Genomic DNA, 18,509 nt, shown 5'->3' on the forward strand with positions numbered 1-18,509 from the left:
ACAACATAAACAGAATAAACTGTAATCCTGCGTTGTTAGTGGTGCTTACGTACAAATAACAACATATTTGTCATATCTTCGTTATGAAGAAGGGCCCATTGTCTGAAACCTTGCCTCATTTTTTTGGGCAATGTTATGAATGAATGTGTTTGAGGTATTTCACAATTTCAAGATTTCCTCAACTGTCTACGAACACTTCTGACTTGAACAAATGTAAATACATGCTCCATACGAACATATACAATAACCACTTGTTAATTAATGTTGCCATTAAATCATATTTTTAAACAAAGCTCTTTGTCTAATACATTTATTGTTAAGCATACCTGGATCGACAGCACGTCCGTCAAACACATTTTGATCCTGTTCATGAACCACAGGCAGGAATAGAAGAAAGAGAATGGATATTAGGGTCCATAATGCAAAAGCTCATTACTTAAACATTTAAAACGATGGCAAATTGTTGAGACATCGTGGACACGAGGGTGGCTTTGCACAAGGTTAGCTGCATACTAAACGATGGTCAAAATCTCTTTCGTAGTAATTTAAATACTAGACGTGCATTGACAAATGTTGTTAACACTTTTTTCATTGTTTATCTCCAAAATTGTATTCCAATTGTGCTATCGGTGTCACGAGACAAAGGATCCATTCAGAACTCTCGCAAAAGCAACAAATCATCATCACCCCATGTTAGTGAAGGCTGCATGGAAGGAGATATCACCTCATACACACTGGGGGGCAGTACTCTCCCACCTGCCCTATTACAGAGATATTATTTGCATTCTCAAAGCTACAATTTAGCCACATTTTTCTAAATTCCAGAGATTAAGAAAAATGTTTTTTTTTGGTACAGTAACTCATGACCAAGTTGTGAATATCAACTCACCACACTCGAGAACCCAGTTGAATAAAACGGGACTGCCCAGATTCTAGCACAGAATCTCAGAAGTGGCGGCTCAGTGCCCACCAGTTGTGCTCAAAGATTCTTAGGGTTCCAAATCAAGTAAGGCTCATGCAGTTGATAATTGGAGAGCACACTGTTGGGTATCAAGCTGTGACAAAATTAACCCCCCCCCCCCCCCTCATCTAGCAGTTATTCTACATAGGGTTACGTGCCTTTCATTACACGTGTCAGTGGTTACAAACTTGAGAGTGTTAAATAATAATTTAGTTCTATTGTGTTTAATGCAGGCGATGCTATTCCGAAATACCCATGCATCAACTTACATTTGCTGCTGCCGCAGACTCTGCGGAGCTTGGGTTATCCACATCTTCCAAACGATGCATTGCATCACTGTAAGAACGCACAACGAGACATTGGAACATTGTAATTGTATGAAATATAAGATGCACTTCATTAAATTATCTAAAAGTATCACATTTTGCAATGATGGCTGTACTTATATTTGGTGCTCATGTGATTTTTTGCATGAACAAATTCAATCCACAACCTCTCAATGGTCCCAGGTCTGGCTTTGTCATCCATCTCTGGCAAATATTTGGAGTCGGGTTGTTTGCTAAAAAAAGAGGAATAAGACAAAATGAGTTATTGTGATGTGTTTAGGAAAATATATAGGCACCATTTCAGCAGTTGCTGCTGCAGAATGATGATCAGTTCAAAGCTCCTGAGTAGAAGTCAACTCAATCACAGTGGTATGGACATGCGTGGCTGAGGTCAATGTTCAAACACTCAGCTCCATAACGGGACACCGAGCACCGGCAAGTATTTAGGAAGGGTATCGAGTGACTACGGTGAGCAATTGAGTTCTTTGTGAGCAAATCTTTAACTGATTGTGAGCAAAAATTGTCCACAACAGCTGCACACTTTGTTCTATCCTAATAGCACACTCTGTTCCAGCCTGGCCGCAGATCCTTTTCTCACGCGCGTAAATTATCCAACGGCATACTTGTCCCGCAGGGTTCATAGATCGCATTACTACGGTGCTGAGAATGGATATGAAATGGCGAACTTTGAACCCAGAGGCAAGTGCACTGACCGGCTGCGCCACTTGGCCTCCCCAAGTGCATCTCATAATGACTGTTCTCTTCTACTTACGGCCTGCAGAAACTCCAGATGATCGCTGAGCTCAGAGCCAGCAGGAGAGCACCGGTGACAACTAAGAGAGCCACGAACCAACTGTCGGGCCTCCAGTACACCTGCCTGAAGGTCAGCACAGACGTGGTCCATAGCTGACAAAGACACAGACAAAGATCCTCCGTATAGTATTAAAAGACTGCTGGGGCAAGTGCTGTTAGCGAGCACCTATAATGGCCGGGACGGCACACGAGGGGTCGGTGGACAACACCACGCCCGGCCGCCTTTGTCTCCCCAGTGGTGATGTTTACACAACGCACCAGGTACACATTTGAGGCTGAGTCGACTTAGGAGAGACCCAGGCACAGTTCTGATAATTGTCACTGATGTTGGCCATGAGCGAGCATCTAACTCGGGTCGCCAGGTTTGTAGTGCAACGTGCTAACCGCTACGATGAGAGCACACACACACAGAAGCAGCATCATTCATATCACAAACAAACATAAATGCACAATGCAGTCGAAGGCATTTTCATTGTTGCTCAATGCTGTTGTACATTCTCACGTAGGTTGTGTAAGCTGTGATTACGGACCAAAAACAGCAGGTACAATAATTGATGGTGTAACAAACGTAAAATCAGGTATTAAAAGAATATATAATTATGTACAATCACACAAATGTGCCTCTGTGAAGGATTTATTGAATTGAATTTACAACATGCTAATTAAACAATAGTATCCTGAATAACTAACAAATATGGTTAAAGCTTACACTTCAAATCATACAAGAAACATTTATGAATTTGACATATTTTGGAAGAAGGATGCTTCGTGTGATTCTTTTTTTGTGTGTGAAGCAAATATAATCATCCCCAATACAAAGATCCCCCCGTATAGCCTTAACAGACTGTAGGGGCAAGTGCTGTTAGCGAGCACCTATGAAGGCCGGTAACGGTACACGAGGGGGTGGGTGGCCAGCACCACGCCCGACCGCCTTTGTCTCCCCAGTGGCGACGTGTACACACGGCACCAGGTACTCATTTGAGGCTGAGTCGACCTAGGGGAGGCCCGGGACCGGTTCAGATAATCGTCACTGGTGTTGGCCGTGAGCGGGAATCGAACTCGGGTCGCCAGGTTCGTAGCGCAGCGCGCTAACCGCTACACCACCGCTCCCCCCACACACACACCCACACACCCACGCATTAAACTGCAGTTGCCTTCCTCCTTACCGCTGTCCTTGCGGACGTCGGGGTAGCGGGAGTGGTGGTCGACCACGGCACAACGTGCACGATTACGGTTGCTGTCCCAGTCAGCTGGTGGGACTTGTCGGGGTTCAGCGATTCATCAGTCACCTCCACCAGCAGCTGAAATTGGACCGGGTCTCGGATTCCGCCCAAGATCTCGTAGCGGAACGACTGGGTGGAGGCAATCGCGGGCGAGCCATTCGAGTAAGGGAGCAGGACGAACCTTCCACCGTCATTGCCTGCAAGGCAAAGGCGAAGGCTTAAGTGAATTTGAGTGAACGGATAGTCCGTTCATTCTTGTACACGTTATTGTTCGATTAGGAGAAACATTTCGAGGGGAAAAATAGCAGTAAATGTTTTTTTTTTAATTTGGTGCGCTGGGTTACAGAATTATTCCAGGTGTGAGGGAAATCATCATAAGCAATGACAATGTAAAACAAATCTCGCCCTCAAATGTAAAGAAGCTAGCGGCAATAGAAAACCAAGTAGCCAATCACGATGACATATCAGTAACAACAGCACTCAACATTTTCAAAGTATCCAGTTTGTAATGAAAGGCAAATTTATGCAGTCTAAACATCGGTTCCCATTAATATGCATATACAGTAAAGCAAGGTTATTTTGGACAAAAAATATAATAATGCAAGAAGACCTTTGTATTGGTTATTCATTGCAAATGCTAAACATGTACACATAAACATGATAAATATAGTTTTATCAGTAAATGTATTATAGAAAGAAAAAAAAAACCCACTCATAATGAATGACCCTCGAATACAATAATGATATGTGCTGAGTAAAAATAGAGCGAGCTACGAAGCGCAGCGACATTAAATTATGCATATTCCGTTAGATTTTACAATGTCCCACTCAATTTTCCACGAATTTCTAAGGTTTCAGAGCATTGATACAATGCTGTTGGAGCGTTAATCACCTCAATTAAAGCTGTTCTTATATCCACGTGACTACTGACAGCGAGTCACAGTCCCAAGTACACAGCGCCAATGACATTCAGACAGCCGCAAACATCACGCATCTCGTTTTCAGTTTTGTTTCTGCGGCGTAATGGTTCGCACGCTGGAATTAGAATTCAGAGTGCCGCTTTGATGTCCCGGCACGGCAGTTGTTGAAACGACGGGCAAGTTTCATAACTTCCGTTGTCTGGCCCAGTGGCATAGCCTTGCGGTAGCACATTTACCTCTCGTTGCAGAGGTTCATGGTTCTAAATCCAATCATTACTGCTGTGTCATAACCGTAGTAATCATAATACAGGCCATCTGCTTCACAGTGAACGTCAAGGATTGCCCTGACAACATTCGCAAGTGTAGGCCATTGTGTGTCAATTTTGGAAATTCACCCACAAATGACTCAAGTTGTATTATGCATAGCATGTGGCTGACATACCCCAGGTCACTCTTGCAAATAACATTATCCTTGTATCTACGTGGCTTTACCGAAAGACCCAAAGAACATAAATAATATCCTTGTATCTTGAAATCTCACCTAGTTAATGAACTTGAAACTCCACCTCTATCCAGTCCGCAATATACATGTGTATTTACATTGCAGTCGGTCGACACCCAGGTGGAGGTAAGTGTGGATATCCCCACCCCTTGTCGAGACATCTGGCCAGCGTGCAAGATTGGGTCAAACTACCCTCCATGAGGTGTTCTCGAGAGTTTCCTCGTGCTCTTCGCCAGCTGTCGAGTGAGCAAGCAATTGTGGAGGCACAATTGCCTGCTCGCGTTCGCCGAAAAGTGGCCGTCAATCCAAATCCCATGGAACAGGGACAATCAATGCCAAATATTATAAAGTGGATCCACTCTACGTTTTTTTTTTATGAAAACCGATAACCAATAATAATAATACATTTCATATCATGAGCACTTTACTATTTCTTTGATGGTGGAAATAATGCCAGCCTCCTTCAGAGCACAATGGCACGAGGAGCAATGTGTATTTGACAGCCATCACAACCTTGTCATTGTGCGGGAACATCAGGACCTACCTCCAACTATTTTGTAAGTCAAATCGCTCTCCGGCGAGTCTTTATCCGAACAGCTCAGTTTCAGAATGGGTGACTTGATGGTTGAGTACACAGTTGTCTCGTGGAAAGCAGGATTGCACAATGGAGGCTCATCATTTACATTCTGAAAAAAGTATACACATCTCGGTCAAGAAAGATCTCTCTCTACTTATTACAATTCAGAAACACACTGCCACTGGCCGAGTGGGGGCAGCAATATCCATCAAATCTCCCCGTGCAGAGTTAAATGTCTCGACTAAGTATAGCACGCAACGCACTGCAGGTATCTTTTACCGTATACTGTTCGAAGCATAATTCCGGCAAAGGCAAGGCGTTCTAACACAGCATCTACAATTTGCATTGCAGCGCAAAGTAGACCCATGCGCTTAACATTGGCACTGTAAACGCGTGGATGGTGCTTGCATTTTGTTGATACAATGTACAGGTAGTTGATGACGCTTTACCGAGACGATGACCGTCACAACAGCTGTTGCCGTTTTTTGCCTGGTTGGATCTTTCTCTTGGTCATTATTGACGTCTACAGCCTGCACAGTGATTGTGTAACTGGAGACCTTTTCCCTGTCCAAAGCATTCAAGAGACGAAGGCGACCTGGAAAAAAGTATTGACGATTGCATAAATCAAAACGGCAACCGTTAAGCATAATTGTGGGAAATGTAAATAGCAACATATATAACGCCTCTTCCACGTATTTTACAGAACCCATTGGCCTTCTACGAGTAGTCCAGAGTTTACTTGCATTGAACATAATTATGCTGCTCATAATATGCAGCACTCCCCGAAGCACGTGCGGCTGATGGGTTGTTTAAATCATACTTTTACTTCATGTGGAAGAGACAATCATGGGAAGGAGGGGAAATATATTTTTAAAAAATCACTGAGTTTCAGGCTTTAAATGAGTTATAAGCATTTCCCCGGTGCTCATTTGAGCAGATATCACTTTGCCTTAAAAAAAACATCCAATGCGAAGCGAGGACATCTTTGGATATCACTCACAACTGACGTTAACAGTGGGCAGTAATCGAACTCAGTTTAACACGTAGGCTTTCGCGACCAATATTATTCATAATAAAGGTGTTTGGGTTAGATCGCGTTATTTATAAATGTGTCGCAACCCTCCACCACCCGAAACGGCCAATCAGTAAAAAATGTGTCACGTTGGTAATAATATCCAGCATCATCGGGCAATTTGCCCGATGATGCTGGATGTAATTACCAGCGAAACGTCGTACTAAAAAATTGTAAATGTTGTGGATTCACTCTTCAACACACCGGTGGGCTAAAGTAGTGAACAATTTGTCTTTTGTCAACGTGACACATTTTTTACTGATTGGCCGTGTCGGGTAGTGGAGGGTTGCGACACATTTATAAATAACGCGATCTAACCCAAAAACCTTTATTATGAATCGAATTCAGGTATGAGGGTTCATGTATCACAGTGCTTACAACAACACCAACCCTGCACCCCCCAAAAAACTGACAGTACTATACTGTATCATAGAAATGACAGCAACAAAACTGGTAGCTCATGCAAGAGGCTATCCACAACATAGCTTTCATTGCTAGGCCTAGGTGGCATGGATTAGCATCACATACCAAAGCCAAGACTGCCATCTACAGGCAGCTTTGAAAATAAACATTAACAATGTATCATGGGACCTCCTTTGCCAGTACCAAAATGTGATAATAGGTTTCCCCTTTTTTCTGGCTAGAAAAAAGGGGAAACCCCTATTATCATATAGAAAAAATGTGAAAACCCTATCATCATACCATTAACAATGCAATGCGATATCTCTGCAGACTGCTTCACAGTAGAATTCGGCAATGTGAATTTTTTTTATTTTCACGGAAGTTCGAACAATTTATTAAATGTTATACGATAAATAATCATTTTACAAAATATACAACAGCTCTGGCAAAGGCTTGTAAACTTATATCAAAACAAAATTTTACTGTTCTGGAAAGCGGAATTCTTGTTGCTTTTAATCTGTCACTCTTTGGCAGAGGTCATCAGCTTCATGCGCCTTCGATAATCAGACGTTAAATATCCCAAAACACTCATGAAATGAATTGCCACTTTGCGCTCCATGGACACAAAAACTCAAATTCTAAGACAGGACTCCGCCTCATACCCTATTGGTGCTGTTATGAGTGCTATTCCAATTAGTGCTTAATCACACACCTGAGAGTAATTGTATCACAATGAGGGCAATGCAATGTATGGTAATTTGATACGTAACAAACATGATTGCCTATTAAAAGAAGAATAAACGACTCAACGCGTAAATCAAGTGAACGCATAACCACGACGATGTTTAGTGCCGATAAAAATGCAGCGCGTTGGTACACATTCTACCACTTTGGTGATTGTTATTGGAATGTCATCTGCGCGCGCACCTGTGGTAGGTTCAATGAAGAACTTTGGCGGGCTGTCTTCATTGCCACCCACTATGGAATAACGAAGGCTGTCGAAGGGCCAGTCCTGGTCCTGACCAAGCACCGTTCCAACAAGCTCGCCCACGGGGCTGTCTTCCCGCACGGAAAACTGCACGTTCTTCGGTGACGGCTCAAACTCATTCACGGAGGTCACGCTGACCACTACCGTCACCGTGGCTGCAACATTCACATCCCATCACCATCATCATGAGCGCAAAGACAGAGACCCCCCCCCCCCCCCATAGAGCCTTCACAGGCTTTTGGGAAGAGTGCTGTTAGCGAGTAGCACTTATGACGGCCAGCACGGAACACGGGAGGGTGGGTGGCCAGCATCACGCCCGGCCGCCTTTGTCTCCCGAAGAAATGTTTACCCATCGCACTACGTACTCATTTGAAGCTGAGTCGACCTAAGGGAGGACCAGGACTGGTTCATATGATCGTCACTGGTGTTAGCATTACCTCGACCATAACACCGCCAACAATGTCCCTCCACCATCACCATGAGCAGCAGAAGCTCCATAAATGCCACCACCATTATCATTACCAACATTAACACCATTATCTTTACCAACACCACCACCATTGCTACCATCACCACACCACCATCAATGTCCCTCCACCATCACCACCAGCAACACCATCAATACCTTTACAATCACCACCACCGCAACAACTAGCAATGTCCTATACAATCAACAGCAGCAGCACCACAACGAACAGGGAAAATCAGAGGTCATTAATGCATGCTGTGTCAATATGCTCGGAATGTATAAACATTAGGACAGCTCTGAATGATTGCAACATTTTTATTTTATTTTATTCTTCAAAGGAAACTATATTTAAAATAATACTTCATGAAAAATGATTTATCCTGACCACTTATTTTACTCGCCACCGATGTTAGCCGCAGATGAGAATCAAACTCAGGGTGCCTGGCGTATAGTGCAATGCACAAAACATACACCACCCACTCAATATAAAATACCCTATAACATTGTTGTATATTGCAGCTGTATTCCCATACGATTTTAAATAATGCTTTTAAAAGGAAGTAGCCAGGAATCTTGAAGCTGGCTCATATTGAGACAGTTTCCTGTGATTGTATTGAGCTGATGGTCTCAGCTCAGTCACCAATGACTACACACACACAATCCCATCACATAAAATTTCGTTCTGCACTAAATTTGGATAATTTTCAGCCCTGAAAATTAAAATATTGCTCTGATTGTCATGTTCCGAACTTTACTCTTATATGCAGTGGGGGTAACGTCGTCCTTATCTCTCCCTCGTAGACCAGAGATCAATTGAAGGTATCTCAGAGGTAGCTCTGTAATATCCACTTCCATGGGCCATTGTCTAACACGGCATGAAGGATGGTACTGCTCTGTGGAAGATCGGAATAGATACTTCGTGTCATGCCAAAGAAAAAGCAGGATTAAATGTAGACAATATGACAAAACAAACTGAAGAAATGAGACATTACTGCTTAGACTGGGGTATCCTCCGTCCCGCACCACCATCAGGATAGTGTGTTTGAACTGCAGGTTGGCCACCGAAGCATCGTCACATTGCAACCCAGCAGATCCAACCTACAAATTCAGTCAAGAATGACAAATAGGCAACACAATGCCATATTAGTGCACGTACTGTCCTTTTGTCAACCCACTGCTCAATTACGGCCTCCACATGCCGTGCAGGTCATGGGGGTTATTTGACCAAACACTAGCAGGCGGGTGAGTGTGGGTTGGTTAGGGCAGGAAGCATAGCCATTGAGGCATAGTACAGACCAACAGTGGAATTTGATGCACTGCTGACATCTCCTTGCATCAGCCTACACCATCTGCTTTACGTTTGTTGGTCACTCACCTCAGCACAGCCCAGGCTGCTTTGCTTCTGAAATCAGGTGATTTGGTCACAGGCCCCAAATGTTATAATAGTAACTGAACTGTGCTCTACATTCGTCTGAAGCGTATTTTGCATCATTGGCGCAAGTGCTGTGACTACAACAGCCTTGGGCTCTTTATTACTGCTGTTCTATTTTAATTTCAGACAATACATATTTCACAGGATTAAAACACTCATGAAATACTATGCATACTATTATTGCCCGTGTCGAAACCTGGATTTCTTGTCCGTGTATTGTGCGTGCATTTTGTGCTGACAAAAATGCATGCATGTTTTTTTAATTAAAATGTCAGTCGCCATTGGATGAGTGTATTATAGAGTATTGCTGCTGTTGAACAAATGTACTAAACACTGCTGGATGAAATATTAATGTCAGGCTTAAACACATTCAACTATTGCTTAGACATAATTGTGACACATTATGCAGGGAACAATATACATAGAGGAACATTTTTTTTATTTTGCCACAGCATTTAAATACAGAGCTTAATTCAAACTTTGTGAAGTGAAATACATTTAATTATCTCGGGTGTTCTGAATCACTTTAATAAGACACGTATTGATTATTTTTTTACACGACGAATGGGTTTCTGCACAATTCACTTTTACTTTTCTAATCACTGAAGCTTGACATTGACGTGACAAAAAGGCTCTCATAGCCTGCATCACGCACCCTTTAATAACATTCGAATCACTGCAGAAATTCAAGTAAACCCAAATCCGAATTGGAAATGCTCGCGAATATTGAGCGGTGCCAGAATTCCACGGAACTCTCCTCCGCTAAACGAGTTCGCGAGACCCTCTGAACTTCCCACGAACCCGCTCGTGGAAAAAGAGCGAGGTGATTCGCTCGGCCCACATTCGACATCTCTCTTTTGAAAAGACAGCCGCGGCACTCACCAATATTTCATCGTCTGAACTTTGGAAGCGATCTCTGGCACTGACGTCGAGCTGCATGCTGTAAAGGAGCCGGTTGTTGGGGGCTGAGCCATCGCGGTCCCAACAAGACAGCTGTGCCACAAGCTCCCCTACGGGCGCCGTCTCCGGGAGAGACACGCTGAGGAAATGGAAAAGATTCCTGATCACTCATCGGCTGCACTCCACTGTAAGAGGCACAAAGGCATTGCTTGCTTTCTCTAAATGCAGCAGCTAGTTAACGACGTTCATGGCACTTAACAAACTGTCAAGCAAGGGCTTAATTTCAGAGGGAGTTGTTGCAGGTTTACAGGCCCTGGAAAATATTCCGGGATCCAAAAATCTAAAAAAAAAATGTTGCTTTCTCTTCAAAATTCATATTATGAATTTAGGTTGAGGAACATATGTGTGTGAACTGTGTTTGGATGTGTTTTTGTTGAGTGGCCACTGAGGCGACATTTCTCTTTGGAAATTGAAACCTAGGGAAATTTCAGGCAACATGTAAGTTCAAGAATGCAGCGGATAAAATCAGCACGTAATTTCAAAAACCAACGTAATAATATATGATACAGAAAATGACAGCATTTATGGGACTGATCAGAGACAACAAATATAAACAAAACGTGGCACACAACCGAGACAAGGTATTTATAAACAATCATTAATTGACCGACAACAACTTAACATATAGAGGACTGCAGAGTTTGGGCGATTGTCTGCTTTGGCTCACTGTCTGGCTGCATTCCAGCTTGACTGTGGGTCTTCAGTGGTTGTAAGATGCAATTTGCATGAACGACACTATATGAAACTAAATGTCATCATCATTATTGTAATTATATCATTCATGTTCAGCGACTTGCTAATCCCCTGCTGAGGACATGCAGAACTTCCGATGAATATTTCGGTCATGGGGGGTTGTTTGACCATACTTTACTACGCTGGTAAGTACATTGCGGATTTCACTATGTTATGAAAATCAACAAATGCTTCAATTCAAGTGTGTACGTGAGGAATAATGTCCGTTGGATCTTTTCTTTTTTAAACATGTGTAAAGGTATCGGTGCAGCCGATTCGGCCACTGCTGGCAGAAGGGAATGTTACAGAGCCCAGCTATAGGGTATTTAGCCTACTATTTCATGCTGGTCAGACGTCTTGGAGGAGGTGGAAGTACCCGCACTGTATCTCACCACACGCAACCAGTCAATCGGCTAGCTGTGTCATACCCATTTATACTGCTGGGTGGACAGAGGCTTGCAGATTTAAGAAACCCGTTTTAACTCCTGCGCCAGGAGATTGAAAAGGCGACCTCTGGATTGCGAGTCCGGTGAGCTAACCATTACACCGTGGAAGCATCCATATACACACACATATATGTAAATTATAATAATATTAAAAAAACATGTGAATTTGACTTACTAATGCACATACTGTGAACACTGTGGGGAGTTGTTGTTGGTGTCCATGACTGAGACTGTGAGTGTGGTGGTGGCTGAATGAATTCTTCCCACATCATGGACTCGTATTCTTAGTTCATACGACTTGGGAGCGTCCAGGTTCATTCTCTCCCAGGAAGGTGCTGCTGTAATCACTCCTGATTCTGTTGTTGTGTCCAGCCGCAGAAAAAGTATCGCAAAGTTTGCGGTCGATTAGTTTAACACATACCAGAATTGAAAACAGAAATAACACCAGATAAGGAAACTTTGTGCTGGGAATGGCCCAAACCAATCTGGCCCAAACAAATCTGTACATATAAGCAGCAGTAAGTACATCAATAGACTTAATTAAGATTTGTTAATGACATGACATTTACCTGAAACATGTATACACAAGAGCAAGCAAATATATATTTTTTTAAATGTGCACCCATGTTCCTATTCGTATAGATCTCAAATTTAACCAGAAGAATTAAGCAAGTCTTGATGCATCGATGTCATAGTTATCATCATCATCATCGACCATGATCAATCCACTCTTAAATGAAGGTCACCCCAAGCCGTTGCCACCTCTCATGATCCTGCAATGCAACAATCTACCCAGCCATAATAACGTTGTTGTTGTTGGGTTAGATCACGTAAACATAAATGTGTCGTTATCTAACCCAAAAAAACAACCGTTGTTGTGGATAATATTGGTCGCGAAAGCCTACGTGTTAAATCTACCCAGCCACTGCACGTGAACTGATCTCATCACTCCATCTCCTCGGTGGGCATCCTCTCGGCTGTGTTCCTTTCCTTGGATGCCACTCCGTTATTATTCTTGACGTTCCTCCATCGTCGCTTCGAGCAACGTGCCGTGCCCAAGGCCATATACTTTTCTTAATATAGTTTTGGATGATGTCACGAAGCTGTGTATGTTCTCTAAACCACGTGCACCTCTCTCCTCTCTCAACATAATTACAAGGAGACTTCTCTCGATGCATCTACGTGCGCTTTTCAGTTTTTGTTCTATATTCTTTGTTCATGCCCATGTTTCTGAATCACCTGCCATAGCGGGTAGTATGTACTGCTTAATTAATGGTCAATTTATCTATTACAATTGAGTATTTAATTCACAATGCACACCTAATATTGCGTGAGAGAATTCTTAACAATGTTTGCAAATAATATGCCAAATATATAATATGTTTTTTTCCTTCATGAGCATAATCTAAGACAAATGTAGTACAAAAAAACTGTCCAAATGAGAGACAATGCAAACTGAAACGTTGAATATGAGCCAAAAATGTGCCTCTATTTAAACCGAAATTGTGGCTGCATCGTTATTCAAAGAGTAACAATGCATCAAACAATGTTTATATAAATTAACTCCATATGCATAAGCAATGTGTGTGTGTATATATATGAAATGCCGAACAATGACAATCATGAAGCTAGTGCTGTAGTATCAATGTACAGTCGTTTCTCGATCCACTGCTGGATGATGGTGTCCGGATCCCACGTCATTAATTAAAGGGGATGTTTTTTTGTTCTTTCTGTAATCATGCTTCACCACACTTATCGGTGGGGGTTGCTGAAGGTAGGGTTGATGTCAACTGTGGATGGGAATCAAACTCAGGTCGGCGGGTTCATCGCGCGCTGCGCTAACAAATGTGACGACACTGCTGCACCTTCCCTCAAAGTCACCCGTACTGATCCTAACATTATATAATTCCCTCTGTGTTCGCGTATTAGCAACGAATGTCTACAGTGGGTCGAGTATGCCGTTGTACAATGATAATAGTTTTTTTTTTATATTAATTTGAGGCATTGTTCAATTATACTCTTTGGTTCTATTCGGTAAAGTCACGTAGGTAAAAAATAAAACAACAAAAATCACGACGTTTCGGCCACAACACAAGCGGCCTTCATCAGGTGAAGGGATCAGGCTGTCTCGAGGACAGCGCTGGAGTGAAACACAGCCACGCTCAGACCGCGACCTTTAAGCTGTGTGCGAGCAAACAAGGTGCCTTGACAAAGGAATTAGCATAAAAATTAGCATTTGATTGGCCGACTTAGCATAGAGGTGGTGTACATGCGGGTGCACATGCCGTTTGGCACGGGGGGGGGGGGGGGAGTTTCCCTATTGATGGTGTGAAAAGGGAATTTAAGAGCTGCGAAAGTTTGGGGTACCACTACTTGAAAAATATACTGTACCATTGAAAATTAGTTTAAAGTTTGGTTCGATTTAGAACATCTTTCCAATGGTTGCTTAATTTGAAACCATCTTCTCGGTTGAAATTGTGTCTGTGTTTGTAGATCTGAATTGCCTCGTGAACAAATCTCTGATAAAAACCCGTGGGTTTGCAAAGAACCTTGGTATTGGAGAAAATTATATCGTGATCACCCACAGCGTTGTAACAATGATCAGCTACCATAGGGCTCATTGCATTTTGGACCAACACCACCTGACCAGTGAATTAAAACATGTACACCTGGCCCTCAAAAGGAATGGATACTCTGACCGTACCATCCGCCAAGCTGTTTCTCCCTCCATACAGAAACAACCACTTGATACTCCGGTCAAAACCATCACACTACCATATATAGCAGGCGTTAATAAAAAGATTTCCAAAATTCTAAACAAACACAAGATCCAGGTCCGGTTCAATACAGTACACAAAATTCGTGATCTGATCCCATCCGTGAAGGATGTCATTCCTGACTTACAGTACCCCGGGGTTTACAAATTGAGTTGTACCTGCGGTGATTGCTATATCGGGGAGACAAAGCGACATGTCTCTGACCGAATTCGCGAGCACAAATTAGATTTGAAACACGACAAAACGAATTCTTCTGCCGTAGCTGATCATTGTTACAACGCTGTGGGTGATCACGATATAATTTTCTCCGATACCAAGGTTCTTTGCAAACCCACGGGCTTTTATCAGAGATTTGTTCACGAAGCAATTCAGATCTACAAACACAGACACAATTTCAACCGAGAGGATGGTTTCAAATTAAGCAACCATTGGAAAGATGTTCTAAATCGAACCAAACATTAAAATAATTTTCAATGGTACAGTATATTTTTCAAGTAGTGGTTCCCCAAACTTTCGCAGCTCTTAAATTCCCTTTTCACACCATCAATAGGTAAACTCCCCCTCCCCCCCCCGCGCCAACCGGCATGTTCACCCGCATGTACACCACCTCTATGCTAAGTCGGCCAATCAAATGCTAATTTTTATGCTAATTCCTTTGTCAAGGCACCTTGTTTGCTCGCACACAGCTTAAAGGTCGCGGTCTGAGCGTGGCTGTGTTTCACTCCAGCGCTGTCCTCGAGACAGCCTGATCCCTTCACCTGATGAAGGCCGCTTGTGTTGTGGCCGAAACGTCGTGATTTTTGTTGTTTTTTTTTTACCTACGTGACTTTACCGAATAGAACCAAAAAGTATGGAACCTTGCAGTCACAAAAGCTTTAAATCTAGAATTGTTCAATAATTTTTTTTTATTTGTTCCGCTCACCGGGATCAATGTTGAAGCCTTTGTATTCATCAATGAATTCAAAGAAAACGCCGTCGTTTTCATCGAGGTCTACGGCTGTAACATGGGAAATTACTTTGCCGGGAGATGTTGTGTCCGGTACGCTGACGGGGTTAGAGATGAAAGGTCTAAAAAGAAGGGGGGAGGGGGGGAGCATATTACTTTCCGAATGTATAAACATTGATCACGCAAACAGTATTTCGACAATAAATTGTTCTGCAAGTTACCAGCCTTAGAAAATTCACCGATGAAATTCCCAGACAAGCAACGCAGACTCAGACTTTATTGGAGACAGGCAAGGCCCATTGAGCTAAATAGCTCTCTGGATTAATTTGAGTTTATCAAAGCACCACTTATTAAGATCCTTAAAAAAGTGAGTAAGAGGTGGCACCTAATATTGGGTGTCTCATCGTTGATGTTATGTACAAAGATGGTTAAGGTTCCAAGGCAAAACAGAGGTGTGATCTTATTTGCTTCTTCCACTCGTAGAGAGAGTTTGAAAACCTGAAAATAAAAATAGCGTAATAACAACAATACTCTGATGACACATACAGCAAATAACATTCGTTCAAGAGTGTTGTAGCCAAATGCTTGACCTTATATTTAAATCCATTTTACTTATAATCCAGAGATGCTGCCATGGTGCAATAGCACACTGGACTCACAATCTGGCACAGCAGTTGAACAACGGCGCAAGTTTTATTAAATACCCCATACCTCTGTCCACCCAGTTACTCAATCGGCAGGTTGACTGTGGTGGGGGGAAGTGTGGGTACTCCCACCTCTTCTAAGATGCGCTAGCATGGAAGAGTAGGCCACAAATACCCTCTAGTGGAGGTCCTTAATTCAGCAGTGGCATGAGCAATTTATTGAAAGGCTGCATCCCTGCCTTCATCTTCACCTCGTTTATAAGCTATAACATATCGCGCATTTCTATGATAATTGAGACAAGACCAAAACACACAACACACACACACACCTTCCACCCAGTGTCGTAGTCCAATTGTTCCTTGGCAGTAAGAGCGACAATACCACTCGTCGGATCCACAGAAAAGAATCCAGACACCGCTGTCAGGTTGGGCCTTTGCTCCGTGATCTTAAACTGAAAACGATGAAAGAGATAGCTGGAGGCATTGCTCAGACAGATATGTTTTAAGCATCAGTATATTCATGAACAGATACGAAATGTCCTGTATCTCTGGTAGGGCAATAAGCGCACGTGCTCTGTTGGCTGTACACTTTGTTTTTGTATGCAGGTGGACCCCCAGAAAAATAAACAATGCACATGCTTTAAATCACAGCGTCTGCGCTCGGGCCCAAAGGTCTTTAACAAAAGCAGCCAGCAACAAAGGGCAGACACTATTGATAGCACAGCAGATAGGAACACGTGTCTTGAGCTGAGCAAGGTTATGGAAACTTTGGAAATGGGGCGATGGGATAAGGTGTCAAAGTCTGGTAGAACTAATGCAGCAAAAAGGGAGATAAATAGTACATCCCATGACATATTTGTTGAATACAGTTTGGATAAGATACAATTAACTGGTAGAATTAATCTTGTGCCTTCACTAATGTGGTATTCCTTTCCAGCAGCACAACACATTCCATCCGTAACAAAAAAAACTGAATGTCATAAATACACACTGTATTTGTAGAATACATGTGTACTGGGCTGTATGGTTATGGAAATGGGCAATGTTACTGCACATTAATCTCATCAAGAAAACAATGAACGAGTCATTCCCCGCCACAATAAAATGTTACATACGATGAGTGTGTCATTGATGTCTGGGTCTGAAGCAACGAGCTTGTAAATTGGTTTGAAGATGGGATGATCTTCAAAAATGACAGTTTCTGCCCCTGAAAAAAAAAACACATGATACGTGAAAAAGTCTTAGCACGATAAAAAAAAATCTAGGTGTTAATAATAAATGTTTTATCACTGGTATCATGAGGCATGTGCTGACCAATAGAAACGCACACATGAATCTTTAACTGATTCCAATGTCATACACTGCACACACTATACGGATTGTAATGGATACAGCCATAACAAACCTCGAGATTGACCTGTGACGAAGAAAAACACTGCGCGCTTGTTATGGTCCCTGACATGAACACCAAAATGAAATGCTGAACAAATTTTAAAAATTCTGTGCTCCACACGAAACCTCGGTCACACCGTCTCCGTTCGCACGGAGACGCTGGCACTCGTGCGCACACAATTACACGCACGCACGCGCACGCTCGCAGGCCACACACGAGCGCAGCGAGGCACTGGGACGAAACCCAACACTTCTCATCTTAAAATGGAATGCATATCACGCGCAAAAACCCCGGGAGTTTGCCGGCGAATTTTGGCGAGGCCAGTGTCTAGCAGTGGATTGATCAAGGCTGGCGATGACGACGACGATTGTAACGCATTAAGCTGCAGCTGTTTGATTGTGTAATGGAGAAATAATGTTGTACCGGTGCTCTGGGAGAAGGCGGGATCACATTTTGGCGGCTCATTAATTGGGTCCAGAATGACGGTCAGCGTGAGCGTTGCCGAGTGAGTTTGATTCTTGTCGCACGCTCGGATGCTAAGGAGGTATACTTTAGGAGTCAGAGGATCATCGTAATTCAAACGTTTCGAAGTTGACACCGTCCCTGTACCTGCACGCAAACAAAACAATGTCAACATGCCAAAAATGCCACCAGTGAATTGGAATATTATGCTCAGTAAACGCCATTCGTTGATAACAAAAGAATAACAACTCTGCAAGAGCACACCCTAAAAAGCCCCCAAACATGAAAAGTAGGCACATTCCAAAATTCACATTTTTAAATTTAACATTAGCCTCACATCCACCACCATTACGCGATGATTACGGCTGGCAGAGGCACAGACATTACCGTGTAACTTCCGGTGCTTGTGCTGTTTAGCCCTGCGATGTGTGTTTCAGCTTGCACCGCGTGTTGATTCGTCGTAA

General features: G+C 42.8%; 1 protein-coding gene across 2 annotated transcripts in view; it reads right to left on the reverse strand.

Moving 5' to 3' along the window:
• Nucleotides 1–18,509, reverse strand: part of LOC116942262 (cadherin-related family member 4-like) — a 34,285-nt gene that overhangs the window by 1,611 nt on the left and 14,165 nt on the right. For both annotated transcript variants that reach the window (XM_032953957.2, XM_076067051.1), the window contains 16 exons: nucleotides 18,007–18,192; nucleotides 17,306–17,397; nucleotides 16,520–16,642; nucleotides 15,932–16,044; nucleotides 15,523–15,668; nucleotides 11,999–12,179; nucleotides 10,568–10,724; nucleotides 9,246–9,351; nucleotides 7,724–7,939; nucleotides 5,772–5,917; nucleotides 5,290–5,431; nucleotides 3,267–3,520; nucleotides 2,060–2,193; nucleotides 1,455–1,520; nucleotides 1,231–1,297; nucleotides 327–363 (listed from right to left, as the gene is read on the reverse strand). In XM_032953957.2, coding sequence (XP_032809848.2) covers nucleotides 327–363; nucleotides 1,231–1,297; nucleotides 1,455–1,520; nucleotides 2,060–2,193; nucleotides 3,267–3,520; nucleotides 5,290–5,431; nucleotides 5,772–5,917; nucleotides 7,724–7,939; nucleotides 9,246–9,351; nucleotides 10,568–10,724; nucleotides 11,999–12,179; nucleotides 15,523–15,668; nucleotides 15,932–16,044; nucleotides 16,520–16,642; nucleotides 17,306–17,397; nucleotides 18,007–18,192 — 2,166 coding nt within the window. The remainder of the gene's footprint in view (nucleotides 1–326; nucleotides 364–1,230; nucleotides 1,298–1,454; nucleotides 1,521–2,059; nucleotides 2,194–3,266; nucleotides 3,521–5,289; nucleotides 5,432–5,771; nucleotides 5,918–7,723; nucleotides 7,940–9,245; nucleotides 9,352–10,567; nucleotides 10,725–11,998; nucleotides 12,180–15,522; nucleotides 15,669–15,931; nucleotides 16,045–16,519; nucleotides 16,643–17,305; nucleotides 17,398–18,006; nucleotides 18,193–18,509) is intronic.

The sequence above is a fragment of the Petromyzon marinus genome, chromosome 14 (genome assembly GCF_048934315.1).
Source record: "Petromyzon marinus isolate PM22_M1 ecotype Great Lakes invasive population chromosome 14, UKy_Petmar_22M1.pri1.0, whole genome shotgun sequence".
Lineage (NCBI taxonomy): Eukaryota > Metazoa > Chordata > Hyperoartia > Petromyzontiformes > Petromyzontidae > Petromyzon > Petromyzon marinus.